Below are 18,447 nucleotides of genomic sequence, written 5' to 3' on the forward strand. Positions count from 1 at the left end.
ATATTTGCTTTTTCATTCCGATGAATGTAATCGCTGTTGAGGCAAACGAGCAAACGCCTGAATTGATTATATTCACTTATGCAATAAGTTGGTTGATTTTAAATCAATGTCGATTATGTTCGTTTACGCAAGTTGGATCATTGAACACGATCATGTTGCCGAATGTAATCGAACGGTGTTGTGTTCGATTTTTGCTGTTCTCTGGTGGACAAGTAAAAACGATATAAATATGTATGCTATAAATTTTTTTATTTAGTTTTAGCCTTTTTAAAATTAATTTATGTATGTAAGCACATACATACATACGAACATATTATTCAATCTTTATAAGCATTGTAATCATTCCTAAACACATATCAATATTTTTTCAAACTTTTTCCTTTACTGTAATAATTTAATTTCGCGAAAAAATCTTGTGCACACATTGGCGAGACAACTGATGAAAAGCTTTTCGTCCCGTTAATGTCCTCATTTGTCTAAATATTGACGAATAGATAAATTCAACGTAGCGTTGCGTAGATTTGTTTCAAAGCACATTACTTTTTAACGTTGCTGGCATAATTTGTTTCTTACAAGTTTTCCTTAATTCATACATACACTTGAAATTAGATGCTACAAATTACGCATTTCTCATTTAAGTTTGTAATTTATATATTAATTAAATGTTTAGAATTGAATGTACAGAACTTACGATTATAATCCAATGCTGAATTTGCAAATATTAAAGCGGAGCGCCAAATTTTTTTTCAGTAATTGTGTTTTTTACTTATAACGAATTTATTATATATTTATTTATTTATTTTTTTTTTCAATTGATCTTTAATTATGTATCTTTTTTAATATTTTGAATGAAAATATTCAATTGTCTGTCTTTTTAATTAGTTTCACTATTTTATTTTACTTTTTTATTATTTTTTTTTAATAAAAATTTTTTTTTTCCATTGTTTATAATTTTTTTAATACATTTTTGTTCTTACAGTAAAATGTTTATTTTTCATGCTGCATTACATTTATTCTGCCTTTGTTCCCTCATAAACTCTCTATAAAGATTAAAATCTTTTTTTGCTAGAGTTTGTTCAAGAATAAATTTCTCGCAACTATCGGCTTCTTCCGAGGTTCTCCGATCTCGAAAATCTCGTAAAGCTCGCGAGCTTCTCGACATTCAATTTAAACGCTGAACAGGTAGTTTTATATAACATGGGCTTAAGATTTATTCTGGAACACAAGCGAAAATTTCCACAAAACCACAAGTAAAAAATAATTAAAAAAAAAAATTTAAGTTAAACGGTTTTATTGAAAACAATACCTACATGAAGTAATAGTAATACTAAAAGCTAGAAAATATTTAGGTAGGTCCTAGGTACTAGCCATCACACTCCTCATCAATCTAGGGCGTTGATCAGACAATTAAATAAAAGCATTGGGCGCGTGAAATTTCGAAAAATGTGAGGCGTAACATAACCTGATTAAAGTTCAGTTGGTCTTATACATATATGACTATCAATAGACATTCGAATATATTGACAATCTTCGACTTGCACGAATATTGGTTAAATTTTTTATTTCGCCGGACGCTGGTTCTCATATATTCCAAGTTTATTCACAATTTCGTAATTATAACTAGCCCTTGTGCACCGTAAAACTCGCTTTTTCCATCACTTAATACAGGTCCGCTTTCCGTAATTCAACAATAGGCTGTTGTCCAGATTCCAAACTGCAATGATATACTCATTAATGCTCTTTACTAACTCATGCTTTATTAGCTCGGAGGGTAACTTTTACTTTCTGAGTGTTATATTATTTTTGCAGCAGGATACCGTCATTATCACTAAGTCATCATTGGATCGTAGGCTCCATTGCCACCAATTAGGGTGTCAGATTTATCATCTGCTGCCTATGTAACAAAATGAGGCTCCATATAGTAAGCATGTTCAAGTATATACTTCGTGAGCATTTCAAAGGACAGCTTTTCTAGGCCTTTCGCTGCATAAAGGCGTGCAATATGAACAATTCGTTAACTTACCAGAACTTCTTCTATCTCAATTCAGTATCTCAGTCCCTACAAGTCCTTGCAAGCTTGAGATTTCGCCTCCACAATTATAGGGAAATTCATACCAAATGCAGCCATTATGTTCAGCAGTGTTATGTTCAGCCGCGGCATTCGAGAGAGCTGCCGATTGGGAAACCGTCTCTCAGTACAACAAACTGCGCTTAAAGGACTATGAACTGATCGGGTAGCCTAATTATATCTACTATGGCGAACGGAAACTTGTTTAATAAATATGTCGGCATCCCCGTCTTCCCCGTGCTCTCGTCCACCGTAGCCTCGAGAGGTATGCACTGGTACTTTCAGGCTGACAGAGGAGTTGGTCCGAAAATATTCGACAGAAGGCTTAGGATCTTATTAATACTAATAAATCGTCACATATTTGGTTCTTAATACATGGATATTTTCACGTTTTTTTTTTTTCAATACACTTTCTTTTTTTATTGTTCTTCGTATGAAATCCTACTTTAGATTTGTAACACACAGATTGAATCTTTTGCAAAGCATCCAAGTCTTGCACCCTCAAAAACGTATGTACGAGATGTAGGTGGCGCCCAACATGGGGCAACTCACACAGTATTTCCCAGCCATGACGAATTTGCAACAGGGCGATTGTGTGAAATACAAAAAGTTTAGTAGGATAGTCATTAGCATACACATAAAAGAGATCCGTATAATGCTCAATTCTCACGTGAATGCTTTGGATCACTAGGAGACTTCAGAAACAGGGTTCGTGATATTTTTGTACAAATTAGTTGTGAAAAGGCAGATGTCGCTGTTCTGTTGCTAAAGGTCAAGCAGCGACAGCTATTTTTGAAAAAGTGGGGTTAGGGTTATTAAAGGCTCACAAATTGAACCAGACTTTTATCTGGATTTATCTGGCTCGAATCGTTTTTACATTTAAATGCAAAATTTTGTATCTGGCCCAGGAACTTTGCGACCGGGAGTGCCTGTTATATATAAAGTATGAGAACCTTCAAACGTCACCTGTCCAAACTTCGTGTAATTTCCTTTTGTTCACAAGTTACAGCGATTTAAGTGAAACAACTTATGTAATTTTTCAAAACTTGGATTCGAGGCAATTTCGTGTTAATTTATCATTGCTTTTTGATATGAAAAAATAACGTACAAGCTCAGCAATGGGTTGAAAAGTTTTATGACGAGCCTGCTCCGCTAAATTGAAGTATTTGCTGTTGATGAACTCTCTCGTACAAACACTGATGATATACCACGCTCTGGTCGTCCAAATGAGGCAATTACTCCACGAAATATACAAAAAATGTTTTCCCAATGGGTGCCGCGTTTAATTTTTTACTAAGACAATCCACCGTGTGGACTTGAAAAATTGTTTTAACTGAAGTTCGAATTCCTGCCCCCTCCACCGTATCCTACAGATCATGCCTTTAGCAACTATTATCTATTCCAAAATAAGCTTCGTAGAAAAAATTGTGGTCAGATGAAGAAGCGAATACCGAAACTTATGCGTATTTTGAGGGCCTGGACAAATCGTATTAAAAAAGAAGGTATTGAAATGTTAGAGAAGCGCTCAACTGAGTGTGTCGCTCTTGAAGGAAACTTGATGAATAAAGTCGAATCTTGCTAAAAAATTTTGTTTTCTTATTTAGTTCAAAGACTGATTCCCTAAGTGATCTCCCAACCAAACATTGGGCGCTTTCCGCAAACCCCACTGTTCATCAATCTTTGAGTGATAACTTTCTGAACGCAACGTTCATCGGTTCGGATTTTACGTCAAATTTCTGAGTGTAAATTTTTTTCGCACGTTCACTCACCTTGTTTATTCGGTTGTATGGCGTTGTTTTGACATTTTAAAGTGTCAGTTACGAATACAACTTTCTCTCTTTATATTATAGTGAAGTGAGGAAGTCCATTCCTAGAAGTTTAAAAAAATTATTTCATTTGGCAGTTGGCTCAACTCTTCGTTCATAAAATCAGTTTTTCTATAAGTCAACTGACGGAAATATGTTTGCAACATATTAGCATCACTATGCTGTTAGTAAATAAGCACAGTAACAAAAAAAGCAAGCAGCCACTCTTATGTACATGTACACATTGAAGCAAGCAGCCACACTTATGTACAAGGCAACGAAGAATATTGGATACACATACCCAGCTGCTTGAATCAGAGAGATTGTTTCACATACATATAACATGTAGCCGGCAGCTACGAACAGAAGTTATTACTCACACATACACACGCATATGGCTAGAAGAAAAACATAAACTACAGATATACATGTATATAGCTAAATAACCAAGCATGAGATACAACTGTTCTAGAAGGCATGTTCGTGAAACATCTAGACCTAAGGAGAAATGGGCGAACGAGGCAACCAAGAGTATAAAAGCAGCGCAAGCTGGGGAATCAGTAATCAGTTTGATTTAAACACGCTATCAGTGAAGTATAATTGTGATTGTGAAGTACTACTCCCAAAGTAGTCTAAATAAAGACCATTTTGCAATTGGAGTTATTTATTCGACAGTTCAGCGATTCCAACGTTAGCAGAAGGTGTATAATTATCAGGAATTTCCCAAAATTCATTTCAATATCAATACAAATTGTGTTCGCTGAAAACGCTCATCGACGATGGATCCTGGCAGGAGAACAAGAAACCCTATATGTTTTAAGCCTTGGCACCTCGGAAACCAAAATCGAAATATAATAATTGGGGAAATTTTTTTTTCAAATTAAGGTAAATGAAAATATGGTTAAAGTGGAGCTTTGTCATATTTACAATTTTAAAATTAGCGGTTTTTTGAGTAAGCTTTATTATCCATTTACTTGTATGTAGCCTTATTTTCAAAAACGTTTCAAGCAAAACTAATGCGTTACTTATCGTAAAGTTTTTACCTTTTATTAAGTGGAAACAATTACACTATTTAAAAAGTATACATTTTTTGTTTATATGCTTGAGCATCTTTCTTGAATGACAAATGACCAATAATATTATCTGAGAGTTCTGCTTAATGAGTCGTACGATGACGCTTCCACTTTTAGTTGCCATAAATAATGTAAAAATTTAAAAATTCCTTATACATATTTACAAGCATACATTTTATTGAATCAATAAAAACCAAAAATCGAAATGAAAATCTAGCTATAGTCGAGCATGTTTTGAAAGGCACAAATTTAATTTAACACTACATTCCAGAGCGAAATACATTGCTTAGAATTTTGCGCTTGGCAAAATTATGCTTTTGCTCTGCGAATTTTAGCTTCATTCTTTAAAATACATATATTAGAAAAAAAACTTTATTTGAATAGTTAGTATTAAAATATATTAGAGGAAACAATTAAAAACCTCAAAATAGTTGTTAAAATATAAGTTATTGAAAATCTGGTAATTCTATACGAGAGCATGACACTCTTAATACACCTCCAAATATCGGAAGGGGTGTCAAAAGGCGCGTTTGGCCCCAGCATCGCGAATCCGAAAACGGAAAGAGGAAAATATTGAGTTATTCAAAAGGTATTAACGAAAAACTGAAAAATGACCCCGGGTCCCCCCGAAACCAGGGGAGTGATTCATAAAGTTTTTGCGCAGAACACCATTCTGCGTTGGCGGCCTTCAGATTTCTTGTGCAAATATCTCATCACAAGCAAAATTTTTATTATCATTTAATAAATTTTTTTTATTATCATTTAATAAATTATAATATTTGAAGGCAAATAAAAATATTTTTAAAATTTTTATTATCAGTTTTCGGATTCACGATTCTGGGTCCAAAACGCGTCTTTTGACACCCGTTCCGATATTTTTGGACGTGTCGGGCCTCCTTTTACGTTAATAGTTTTATAAAAAAAATTCCAAACAAATTGAAACAAGCCAGTGATTTGGTGCAGCAAATTCAGCTCGCAAGGCGTTAATCACCAACGGTATGATGAAATCAGATCCCGACTCAGCACACCGGAATCTTTTAGAAAAGTATAAGCTGAACTTTTTTAGGCTTGAGCTACTGGGAACAAATTATGCAAAAAAAAAAACTAAAAACGCAAACACTTCAAGCAAATACACAACGTTTTCGAATGGTCTGAATCGTACTGTTGGGCGCAATCACGCACAAACCTTGATTTGCCAATAAAATGAGACAAATTAGGAAAAAGATCGTACCATTTGATTTAATTTTGGAACCACTATTTTTGTAGTTACTTTGCGACTATACCAGAAAATTCTCGGAATGGCCTAGGATTACTTATGACTACTTCGTGATTTTTTAATTAAAATTCTAATATCAAACTTTTCTTCTTTCCTGCACTATATCTTGACCGGCACCATCCCTGAGCTGTGGCCCGGCCAAGACAACCACATTGGGACTAATTTCGGGGTGATCTTTAAATTATTTCTGAATCATTTTCAAGTATATTTCTAAATTATTCTTCAGGAATTGTTTCGAACAAGAATCCTGAAGATATTTCTTAAGTAATCAATGAGAAATCCAGAAACAGACTTCTGAGTGCAAACCGTTTTGAAAACTTTTGAAAAATGCCCTATTTCATAATTTGTTTGAAGATATAGGATGCTATTAAAATTGGTCCGAGATAGAGCGTTTTCGACCGTATCGTGTTACACCGTCCGTGATTTTAAATCGAAATAGCTCTGATATGGGGAATCGGATTAAGGAAATATACATATATGTTAAATACTTGTTACGAGTACTGATAAGATCCATAATGCACGACTATTGGTAGAGTGATATTTCTTCCAAATGATTTGCTGAAGTGGAATATCTCACTATATCAGCAAACGAATGAATGAAAAACGCCCTATACCAGGGTCCGTAACGTGTTATACGATTACGTATCGAAAAGTAATTTCACTCAAACGATAAAACATAAACTGCCAAAAGATTCGTAAAAACAATAATAAGTTATGGATCTGTTGTTGTTGTTGTTGTAGCAGTGCTTCGCCCCATCCAATAGGTGCGACCGATCACAAATTGTCATCAATATCCTCTAAATTTCTGTTTCAACAGGGGTGGACCATAATGAAAGGGGTGTTAGAGGCGTTGGTTCCACATTATAATTAAAGAGATGGTTGGTGTCATGTGGGGACACATTGCAAGCAGGGCATACATTTTGTATGTCGGGGTTGATTCTGAATAGGTAAGAGTTTAACCTGTTACAGTATCCAGATCGAAGTTGAGCTAGAGTGACTCGCGTTTCCCTGGGGAGTGTGCGTTCATCTTCAGCAAGTTTTGGGCATTGTTCTTTGAGTACTGGATTCACCGAGGAATTCCTAGCATAAAGGTCCGACGCCTGTTTGTGGAGTTCACTGAGGACATGCTTGTGTTTTTTGGTTTCATGCGGCTGAGTTCTCAGGTGCCGTATTTCCTCATAATGCTTACGGAGATGACTCCTTAAGCCCCTGGGCGGTGTTGGCTCATCAATCAGATGTCTGTTGGGATGCCCAGGTTTCTGGGTATTTAACAGGAACTGTTTGGTTAGCATCTCATTTCTTCCCTGATGAGGAGTATTCTCGCCTCATTATGTAGATGGTGTTCTGGGGACATAAGAAGACATCCCGTGGCCATTCTGAGAGCAGTATTTTGGCAGGCCTGTAGCTTCTTCCAGTGAGTAGTTTTTAGGCTTGGCGACCATATAGGGGACGCGTAGCATACAATCGGCTGGCCAATTGCTTTGTAAGTGGTAATGAGCGTTTCTTTGTCTTTTCCCCAAGTAATGCCAGCAAGAGATTTGAGGATTTTATTACGGCTCTGGATTTTCGGTACAATTGCGGCTGCGTGCTCACCAAAATGTAGATCCTGATCAAACGTCACATCCAAGATTTTGGGGTGTAGGACTGTCGGTAGCGTAGTGCCAACGACGTGGATGTTCAAAATGGTCGGTTATGGATCTAATGAGCATTAGTAGTCACCATTCCACATATTCCCCTAATCCTATTGCCCATTTCAGAGCTATTGCGATTTAAAAAATTGATTTTGATCACGGATTGTATAAAGCCATATGGACGCAGAATTTCTTTTGAGAAGCCTAGCACGTAATTAGTCGAAATAGTTTTGAAATCGTCCTACAAATTATCTTGAAGAAAAACAAAAAAATATCTAATTCTTTTCCCTATGCCATTCATAGCTCTAGGCAAAAGTGGATTGAATAAGCCGAGTCCGTTTTACGATCAGTGACTGAAAACTATTTTCACTCAAACGATAGCTAAGCAACTGTCAGACTATTTATAAAAATTTATATAGATCTAACGAGTACTTTAGAAACAAAACTGGGACAACCCAAAGAGGTTGCTAATGTAGAGGAACTGGAGGAGTCGAATGAATTCCTAACAAGGACGCTTATGACTGCGTATAACAAAGCTTGACCTCTAAGAAGATTCAGAGGAAAAGCAAAGCCGCCATGGTGGAGCAAAGAGCTGAGTCTCCTAAGAAGACAGGTAAAAGAAATGTTTAAGCTCGCAAAGATGGCGGAAAGCGAAGCGTGTCGAGACGAGTACAGGGATCTACTGAGGATCTACAAGCGTGAAATTACCAGGGCGAAGAGAAACTCATGGAAAAGTTTCTGTACGGACATAGAGTGCTCCAGTGAAACAACACGGTTGAAAAAAGTCCTAGCAAAGGGAAACCTAGTCCAGGGACTAATAAAGAAAGAGAACGGGGAATGGTCACGTAATAGTGAGGAATCCCTTGAGGTGCTTCTCGATACACATTTCCCATCGGGAGACGGTTTAGAAGAGCCAGCAGACATCACTCACACTTCGATCACGGAGCTAGTAGTGCCGGGCTTGGTAACCGATACCAAGATCGAGTGGGCAGTGAAGACGTTTTCTAAGTTTAAATCGCCGGGCCCAGATGGTATATTCCCGGCCATGCTACAAGTCTCAAGTAGGGCGGTCGTTGAATGGCTTAAAATAATATTCGATGGGTGCATAAGACTGAATCATGTACCGCACTCTTGGAGAACTGCTCGTGTAGCTTTTCTACCAAAGGCGGGGAAGATCGGTCACCTGTATCCCAAAGACTATAGACCCATTAGCTTAACACCATTTCTGCTCAAAACCTTTGAGAGGCTGATGGATGTGTACATAAAGTCCAACGTGGATGAAAAGCTACTCTCCACAACACAGCATGCGTACGCCAAAGGCAAGTCGGTAGACACCGCATTGCATAGGGTGGTAATAAGCATAGAGAAATCCCTGGAATATAAGGAGTATGCTCTAGGAGTCTTCTTGGACATTGTCAGGGCTTTCAATAATGTTGCAAAATGTGCGATTATGGATGGTCTTAATTACATTAAAGTACGCCCTGCCTTAATCAGATGGATCGGCTGCATGTTAAATTGTAGAAAGATTACATCACAATGGGGATTGTACGAGGCCACGAAATCAGTGGACAGGGGCACGCCGCAGGGAGGGGTGCTATCACCTCTGCTGTGGACGCTGGTCATCAACCAACTGCTCAGGCAATTCGATGAGGGACCCGTAAAACTTACGGCTTCCGCAGATGACGTTGCAATTGTCATAAGTGGAAAGTGCCTTCCAACGATTAGTTCTTTGATGGATCGGGCGCTTCGGAATATTCATACCTGGGCATCTAATGTCGGGTTGAAAGTCAATGCGGAGAAGACGGATATGGTCTTGTTTACAAAGAGGTACAAGATCCAAATTGGACCAGGCCTAAGTTAGGGGGTGACCTTACAGGAGAAACCTTGCACAAAATATCTAGGAATCATCCTAGACAGTAAGCTGTCATGGAAGCTCAACGTGGAGGAGAGGGTCAAGAAGGCCTCAAAGGCACTCTATGCATGTAAAAATGCTGGGGTGTACGTGGGACATATCGCCCCCTCTTTCTCATTGGGTTTTTACAGCGATTGTAAGCCCTATTCTATACTATGGAGTTCTTGTTTGGTGGAAAGCCACACAAAAAACAACATACCTCAAAAAATTAGAGGGGGTATGCAGACTATCGATGCTTAGCATTACGGGAGCCCTGAAAACAACCCCAACGGCTGCACTGTATGCCATTCTGCACATCCCAACTGTAGACCTGGTAGCAAAGAACAAAGCGTTAACGACCGCAACCATGCTCGGTGCTTCGGGGCAGCTTGAGCGCCGACCATATGGCCATAGTAGTATAGCGTCATTAATCACAAGACGAACAGACTACATGATTCCCTATCTGCGCTTCGAGGGAGATCTTAAGGCCACAATAGAGGTGGACGGTTGGCGCAAGGGTGCGCAAATGGCGGACGAGGCGATACATGTGTACACCGATAGTTCCAAAGTAGTGGAAGGAGTAGGGTATGCGGTATACTGCGCTGATCCGGAAATAAGCAGATCCTACAGGCTGCCGGATTACTGTAGCATTTTCCAAGCGGAAATATTAGCCGTTACCAAAGCAGTAGAAACCCTGGAAGAGAATAGCTTAAGCTGCAACCGTGTTAACTTTTATATTGACAGTCAAGCAGCAATTAAGGCAATAATCTCGCATAGCACAGCATCTAAATGCGTGTTAGAGTGTAAGCAGTCTCTGGAGAGAATCGGGACAGGGAGAAGTATACATCTATATTGGGTCCCAGGGCATATGGGAATAAATGGGAATGAAAAAGCGGACGAACTAACTAAAAAGGGCGCATGCCTTGAAGCTTGCTCCGTAGATGTCCCAATTAGATTGGGCGAGATTAAGCGAATGCGAGAGGTGCACATGATCGACCAAGCGGGAAAGGCGTGGGTTCAAGCGCGGGGCTGTAGTGTCGAAGATTATGTGTAGGTCTTACAATCTTAGACTAACACAGTTGCTCTATCATTAAAAAGAGAGACTGTAGACCCATGACGGGTATTCTGACTGGACACTGCCTTCTGGCGTCACATGCCTTTAAATTAGGCTTGGTCAGTGATAGCAGATGTAGGAAGTGCGGGTTGGAGGAGAAAACGATCGAGCACGTTCTGTGCTCTTGCCCTGCACTTGCCAGGCTAAGACTCCAGCTATTAGGAGTGATACAGCTGTCAGATCTAGAAGCAGCAAGTGACTTAAGTCCTAGGAAACTTCTAGTATTTGCCAAGAGGACGGAGTTATTTTATAACATAGGTCCTGGTTTTTGATAGGGTTTTTCAGTTTGGTCGTTAAAACAAACTTCTGGTAACACTACGGACTCAATCAGTCTATGTGAGGTCCTCATGGACCGGCCAGTTTAACCTACCTACCTACCTAACCATTTCAGAGCTTTTGTGATTCGAAAAATGAGTTTCGATCATGGATCGTAAAACGTTATACGGCTCCAGATATATAAAGTGGGTTGATGAAGGGAACCGACATGAAATCTTAATATTCCACAACGAAGAAAAATTAGGGAAACGCTTGTGGTACTAAACGTTTAACATTTTAGCGCAGCTGAGTACGTTATCGTTAACCATTATCTAAATTTTTAACATAAATATCGTTTGCACGCAACTCTGAAAAATTAAGTAAATCAATTTTTAAAGCAAATATACCAAATATTATGCAATAAAACAAAAACAAAATCATACCTTTTTTGCAGCAACCAAAAGTGATTTTTATACAATCTTATCATTTTTCACAAATATATTGTATGTATTTTATAAATTTTTTTGTTCTTTTTTTCAATAAATTTCTTTGTTCATATTCTGTATGTTTTAAAATTATATTTTATATCATTAGTTTTTTGTTGCATTACAATTAATTATTATGTGTTTCATGTGAAATAAATAATTATTATTTTTTCTCTAAATAGAAATATTAAATCATTTTTTATTTGCTTTGCCATTCCTATATATGTATGTACTTGCTAAGCATTTCTTCTCATCACTGCCTTAATAACAATGCATTTAAATATTTCTAATCTTTTCGTCGTCTCACTGCATGCCACACCCTACTACTTTTGTTTCGTCGTTGTGTTCGGCTACTGCACCACTACGAATGATTAAAATACACACCGATCATCTTCCTCATTTCCTCAACTCCAGCCTTAAATTCAAATCGCACACTTTCTTGCTTGCATCAATCATTGGAAAACTGCAAATATTTAGTTTTCTTTTGTTTTTTTGTTTCTTTAAAAGCATACATATATACTTTACTACTTTAAGTTATTGTTGTAGCGTTCCACAAACTTTTTGTTTTGCACGCTTTATGAGTTAACAGCACTTGCTTGTGGTAATTGACCACCCATTGCACTGCCGGCGCCGCCACCTCGTATGGAAATATTACCTTGTCCAGCGCGTATGGGTTTGGCAATTTGTGCTTGTGGACCGCGACGTCCAAGATGTTTTTGTCGTACCGCTTCCTTAATGCGATCCACTTCGTATTGATAACGTTTACGATCACGCATCGCACCTTCTTTCGCCTCTTTGAGCGCAGACTCTAACGCCTTGACACGTTCCATTGTAGTGCGTAGACGTTTCTCCAATTTCGGCAGCTCACAGCGTAAGTCGGCATTGTCGCGTACCAATTGTTTATGCACCTTTGTCAGTTGATCGAGGTTATTTTCGAGGAAGGAAATTTTCTGTTTTTGTGCTAATGAGCAACCATCTTCTTCGTTGTCTTCGTTTATAACGGTCTTCTTGATACGAGCCTTAAAAGAGAAGATAAATAAATGTTTAAGTAAGAAATACAAGTGTGGTCGTCATAATCTAGTCGTTGTGCAGTTGATATGGCGTCGATTCGTCTAAGGTTCCTCCCAGGTCGATTAAAGGAGTGTAAATCTTTTTTAAATAACCGAGTTCTAGAGGATTTCACAAGCTAAGCTCAAACAGTTAGCATTTTCCGTGCAGATCTTAGGAATTTTTTGCGACTAAAACCAGGGGGCAATCTTGGTCTGAGAAAAGGTGAAAAGAAACAAGTAAGGAAGGCTAAGTTCGGGTGTAACCGAACATTACGTACTCAGCTGAGAGCTTTGGAGACAAAATAAGGGGAAATAACCATGTAGGAAAATTAGCCTAGGGTAGCCCTGGAAAATGTTTGTATGACATGGGTATCAAATGGAAGGTATTAAAGAGTATTTTAAAAGGGAGTGGGCCATAGTTCTATAAGTGGACGCCATTTCGGGATATCGCGATAAAGGTGGGCCAGGGGTGACTCTAGAATGTGTTTGTACGATTTGGGTATCAAATGAAAGGTGTTAATGAGTATTTTAAAACGGAGTGGCCCTTAGTGGTATATGTGAAGACGTTTTCGAGATATCGACCAAAATGTGGACCAGGGTGGCCAAGAACATCATCTGTCGGGTACCGCTAATTTATTTATACATATATGTAATACCAGGAACAGTATTCCTGTCATGATTCCAAGGGCTTTTGATTTCGCCCTGCAGAATTTTTTCATTTTCTTCTACTTCACACCCATTTTACAAAGTTTTGCTAAAGTTATATTGTGCGTCAAAAAACCAATGCAATCACCTCGGCATGTTTCATCCTTTTTTTCGTATTTGGTATAGAATTATGGCATTTTTTTAATTTTTCGAAATTTTCGATATCCAAAAAGTGGGCGTGGTCATAGTCGGATTTCGCCCATTTTTAATACCAAGATAAAGTAAGGTCAGATAAGTACGTGAACTAGGTTTAGTAAAGATATATCGATTTTTGCTCAAGTTATCGTGTTAACGGCCGAGCGGAAGGACAGACGGTCGACTATGTATAAAAACTGGGCGTGGCTTCAACCAATTTCACCCAATTTCACAGAAAACAGTTATCGTCATAGAAGCTACGCCCTTACCAAATTTCACACGGATGGGTAAGTTTTTGTTCGACTTATGGCATTAAAAGTATTCGAGACAAATTAAATGAACGCCCATTTTGAAATTTTCTTTTATCTTTGTATTTTGTTGCACCATATCATTACTGGAGTCGAATGTTGACATAATTTACTTTTATACTGTGAAGATATTAAAATTTTTTGTTAAAATTTGACTTAAAAAAAAATTTTTTTAAAGTGGGCACGTTCGTCATCCAAATTCGCTAATTTTTATTTAGCACACATATACTAATAGGAGTAACGTGCCTGCCAAATTTCATCCTGATATCCTCAACGACTGCCAAATTACAGCTTGCAAAACTTTTAAATTACCTTCTTTTAAAAATTGGGCGGTACCACGCCCAATGTCCAAAATTTTGCTAATTTTCTATTCTGCGTCATAAGGTCAACCCACCTACCAAGTTTCATCGCTTTATCCATCTTTGGTAATGAATTATCGCACTTTTTCGGTTTTTCGAAATTTTCGATATCGAAAAAGTGGGTATCCGATTTCGTTCAATTTAAATAGCGATCTGAGATGAGTACCTAGGAACCTACCTACCAAATTTGATTAAGAAGTTACCGTGTTTACGAACAGACGGACGGACGGACATGGCTAAATGAATTTCTTTTTTCGCCCAGATCATTTTGATATATAGAAGTTTATATCTATCTCTATATGTATCTGAGCTCTGCTCAGCTGAGTATAAAAAAAAATTCAAACAAAAACTTATTCAAATGTATGGACACTTTTTTTAACATTAACGTTCACAGAACCAGAATTCATATTTCTTTATTTTCATATGTCTTTATTCCCGCCCAGTCCTCACAATCCAACGCTTCAACTGCCCCCAACGGATTAAGAAATCTAGAATTTCCCCGCGGTAGGTATGCCTGCGCTAAACTTGTCGAAAACTTTTGACGCAAACCGAATCCAGAAGTTCGATATCACCTTCCCCAATCCACCAGACTAGCATCGCTCAATAGTCATATTTCCTTTGCACTTCAGTGTTGTTCTATCCGCACAAACACTCCCCAGAGAATTCGAGGATTATTACGGTTACGTTTTTTTTGCCACTTCTGTGAATATTAGCCTCCTTTTGTGATGCCTGTAGAGATTTATCTGCGCGAATTAATCAACCACCCAGCAGAGACAAATTTCCCTGTCCTAAGATGGCCGGTTCTATGTACTGGAGTGTCTCGGCGTTTTTTCGCGCCCAAGGGCTGTCATTTCAGTAAAAGCACATTTAATTCACCGATTCGTACTAAGTACCGGAGCGACACAATATTCCACGGTCGATTCAATATAATTTAATACGACAGACAAATCTTAGACCTAAAGATACCCTACGATAAAAATCTCTCTAGGGGGATGTTTCTGCTGTTACATAAAAACAGCATCGTACGCCATAGCCAACAACAATCCACCAAGAAAAACTGCTCTAATGTATATTCAGTTGTTGGCTATTCTATACTCCTGCCACGACTACCATGGGTACGATTTCATTAGTGGATTATAACTGCATCTTAAGAAAAGCATACCTTCCAGCCAAATTCTTACCTCCTAAATATTATTGAAATTACTAGGTGTGGATTTCCAAGTGAGGGACCACGACAACATTACCAGAAATTCCTGCAACGACATTGCTGGAGGCTGACCTTTCTGACCTAAATACATTGAAATGCCTTTCTATGGGCCTACATTTTTCATACTGGTTTGGAATCCACTTCCGTTGTGCGATTTTATCAGCCAAAGTACTCTTAGTCTCATATATAAAAACATTAACACTTACCTGCAAATCTTGTACGAAGAGTTTCCTGAGATTGTGCAACGTCTGCAATTCTTTTGCTACGGTATCTTCCAGACCCTTCAAGTCCTTGCGTGCCTGCTCGCGCCGTTCGTTGGTCAAGATGATATCCTGCAACTTGTTTGATTTATCCGCTTCTTCTTGCTTCAATTTCTCATAGTCCGCGGTCATTTGTTGATGTGCCAAAATGAGTTTCTGATGAACATCTTTCATTTCGTTCATTTCATGCTGCTTAGCTAATATCTCGTCACGCAATTCGGACACTTGTTTGGTGTGCGCTTCACGCAATTCATCCATTTGCGAGTCAAACATTGAACGTAATTCCTCTGCCTTTTGCTTCTCTTCAGCATTCACAGCAGAAACATGCTCGGCTGCCTTCAATTTGGCGCATTCCTCACGCAACGAATCAATTTGTTCCTCAAGTGTGCGCTTCTTATTTTCCGCCTCACGCATTGATTCCTGTAAAGATTTCATACGTGCCTCATGTTGCGAGATCAATAGGCGGTATTCGCCTAAGTCCTTTTCATATTCAGACAATTTTTTGTTAGAGTCGACTTGCTGCGTTTCCATATTGACACAACGTTGTGCCATATTCTTCGCTTCTGTCTTCATTTTACTTATGTAAAGGCGCGCCATGGTGAAATCTTCCTCTACTTTGGTTGCATCGCCAGTACCGGTGACAGTGTTCATCTTCATATCGACGCCAGAGTCACTTGTAGCCAACGCTTGTCCCACTTCAGCAAGATCGCGCAAAAGATTGGTCAACATTTCATTGATACGCTTCTTTTGATGTGATGACATATCCTTTAGCTGTTGCAACTCCGATGTAGTCGTACTAAGTAATGTTTGCTTTTGTTGCAATTCCTCATTGAGTGAATCGATATCCTTGTTTTTGGTATCGATTTCTTGCGATTTCTGATCATAGTTAACAGCCAATTCTTCGAGCGCTTGTAGCACCTCTTTTACTTCTTCCTTAGCGGATTCGTTCTCTTGTTGTATGCGTGCCATCTCCGATTGTAGCGCCTCATACTCACGACGCGCATTCGCAATCAGTTCTTCTTGTTCCAAAATTTGATCTTTCAAGTTCTCTACATACTGGCTTTGCTGATTAATCTCTTCATCTTTCTCATCTAGTTGTTGATAAAGACGTTCGCGTTCGGCTTCCAAACGTGCACGCTCATCGCCGCTAATTGAGCCCACCATCAGGCCGGCAGCAGGTGTAGCAGGCACTGGACCAGCAGCAGGTGCCGGTGTCTCTGCTTCCAAGTTGGGTGTACTCGCTTCCATAACATCGTCGACATTGACTTGCTCCTCGGCATTAACCGTTTCACCAGCACGCCAACGTGCCAACTCCAATTCTAAACTTTCCAGTTTACCCTTGTAACGTGCACATTTCTCTTTCTCCTTTTCGTATCGTCGCTTCCATTCTTCAGCGGTCAACTCTTCATTGACACATACCACATTCTTGACGGTCTTGGCTCGTCGACCAAACTCTAGAGTCGATTTCGTTTCAGCCTCATTAAAACTAGCTGGCGAGCAACAAATCACAATTGTGGTGCGTGCATTACCACCCAAAGATTCTTGCAAGATACGAGTCAACTTTGAATCACGATACGGTATGTGCGTTTTATTACCGTCTGCCAGTGCGGAGATCACATTACCCAAGGCGGACAGGGATTTGTTGATGTTTTTGGCTTCATCAAGTACAGTACCTTCAGCGCCAGTTTTGGATACTTTTTCGGAACCAGCCAAATCAACAAGATAAAGTTTGCCTGAAAGCTTCTTTTGATTTTCCAAGTTCTCTTGTTTCACGTTGATTAAGAATACTGAATGTGAACGTGATGAATGCTCGTTCATGTCTGAATGGAAGAAGGACATATATTGGAACATTCAGTTATTATAAAACATTTAGAAATGTGGATGTTTGCAAAATTTTACCTAGGTCAGAAGTTCAGATAACTGTAATTTCTTTACAGTAGTACAATAGTAATCTCCCACTAATGCTTACTACGCAGATGGGAAAAAGTTGTCATGTGGTTCTAGTTTCTCTCGAAGGAAGCCTAGAGTTACTACCGAACTTTACAAAAGCTTGCTTTGAACTCATTCCATATTTGCATTCACGCCAATATTGAGATGACTACTAAATTAGAGAGAAAAGCGCTCTCGAACTCATATATATAAGAGCTCTGCCGATTTGACCTAGCATACTGAGACTATATCCGCCGACTACACTTAGCTGATTTTGTTAAAAGTCACAAAAGTGCTCCGGTTAAGTTTTTTTTCGTGAAGTGGACCAGAGAAAGACCAGTTCTAGAAAATAACGTTTAGAATACAGTCGCATTCTCATACATTCCTGGCTAGATTATGAGGTAATTATTTTTCCACAATCTGGAAGGAGGACCGCCTTATGCGCAAAAATTGAGTTTATGGAGCAATTTTTTGTAACTCCCCTACTCTAATATATAGCGAGCAAAATAAGGGGCTGCATAGAAAAAGCAGACAGAGATAGAGAGGAAATTAAAAAAAAACAGGGAGAGAGACGCAGAGAGAAAGAAAAAGAGAGTCCGGAGTAAAAAAAAAGAAGAAAAAAAGGTAGATGCGGATCGCGGAAGAGACAGGGAAGGGAGAGTAAGAGAGAAAAACCTCCTCAAAGTCATGCAGATAAGCCAAAGGCAGGGCAAATCGATGTCTGCCAGGTCTGCTAGTTATTTTATGTATAAGTGATCAACTTGGGCTCCGTCAGCGCGCCATCCGTCATGGGAGTCTAACTTGAAGTTAAATATAATAACACCGCTGCATAGGTTTGAACTTAAGATCATAAAAGGGATTCACATTTCGTACACATTTTACCTGGGACGATAGCTT

The 18,447-nt window shown here is 38.7% G+C and overlaps 1 protein-coding gene across 2 annotated transcripts in view; it reads right to left on the bottom strand.

The window, feature by feature from the left end:
- Window positions 1-2,478: 2,478 nt before the first annotated feature.
- Khc (kinesin heavy chain) overlaps window positions 2,479-18,447 on the bottom strand; it is a 111,214-nt gene continuing 95,245 nt past the window's right edge. Inside the window, exons 3-5 of one of the 2 annotated variants that reach the window (XR_010951329.1) lie at window positions 15,568-17,441; window positions 12,119-12,617; window positions 2,479-12,061 (exon numbers count right to left, since the gene is read on the bottom strand). Coding sequence is in view for 1 of the 2 variants with exons in the window: in XM_067776128.1 (XP_067632229.1) it covers window positions 12,174-12,617; window positions 15,568-17,441 (2,318 nt within the window). In the remaining variant the exon portion in view is untranslated. Of the gene's footprint in view, window positions 12,618-15,567; window positions 17,442-18,447 lie in introns of both variants that reach the window. The other variant, XM_067776128.1, reaches the window with a different exon arrangement.

Source organism: Eurosta solidaginis, chromosome 3 (assembly GCF_040869045.1).
Source record: "Eurosta solidaginis isolate ZX-2024a chromosome 3, ASM4086904v1, whole genome shotgun sequence".
NCBI classification, from domain to species: domain Eukaryota; kingdom Metazoa; phylum Arthropoda; class Insecta; order Diptera; family Tephritidae; genus Eurosta; species Eurosta solidaginis.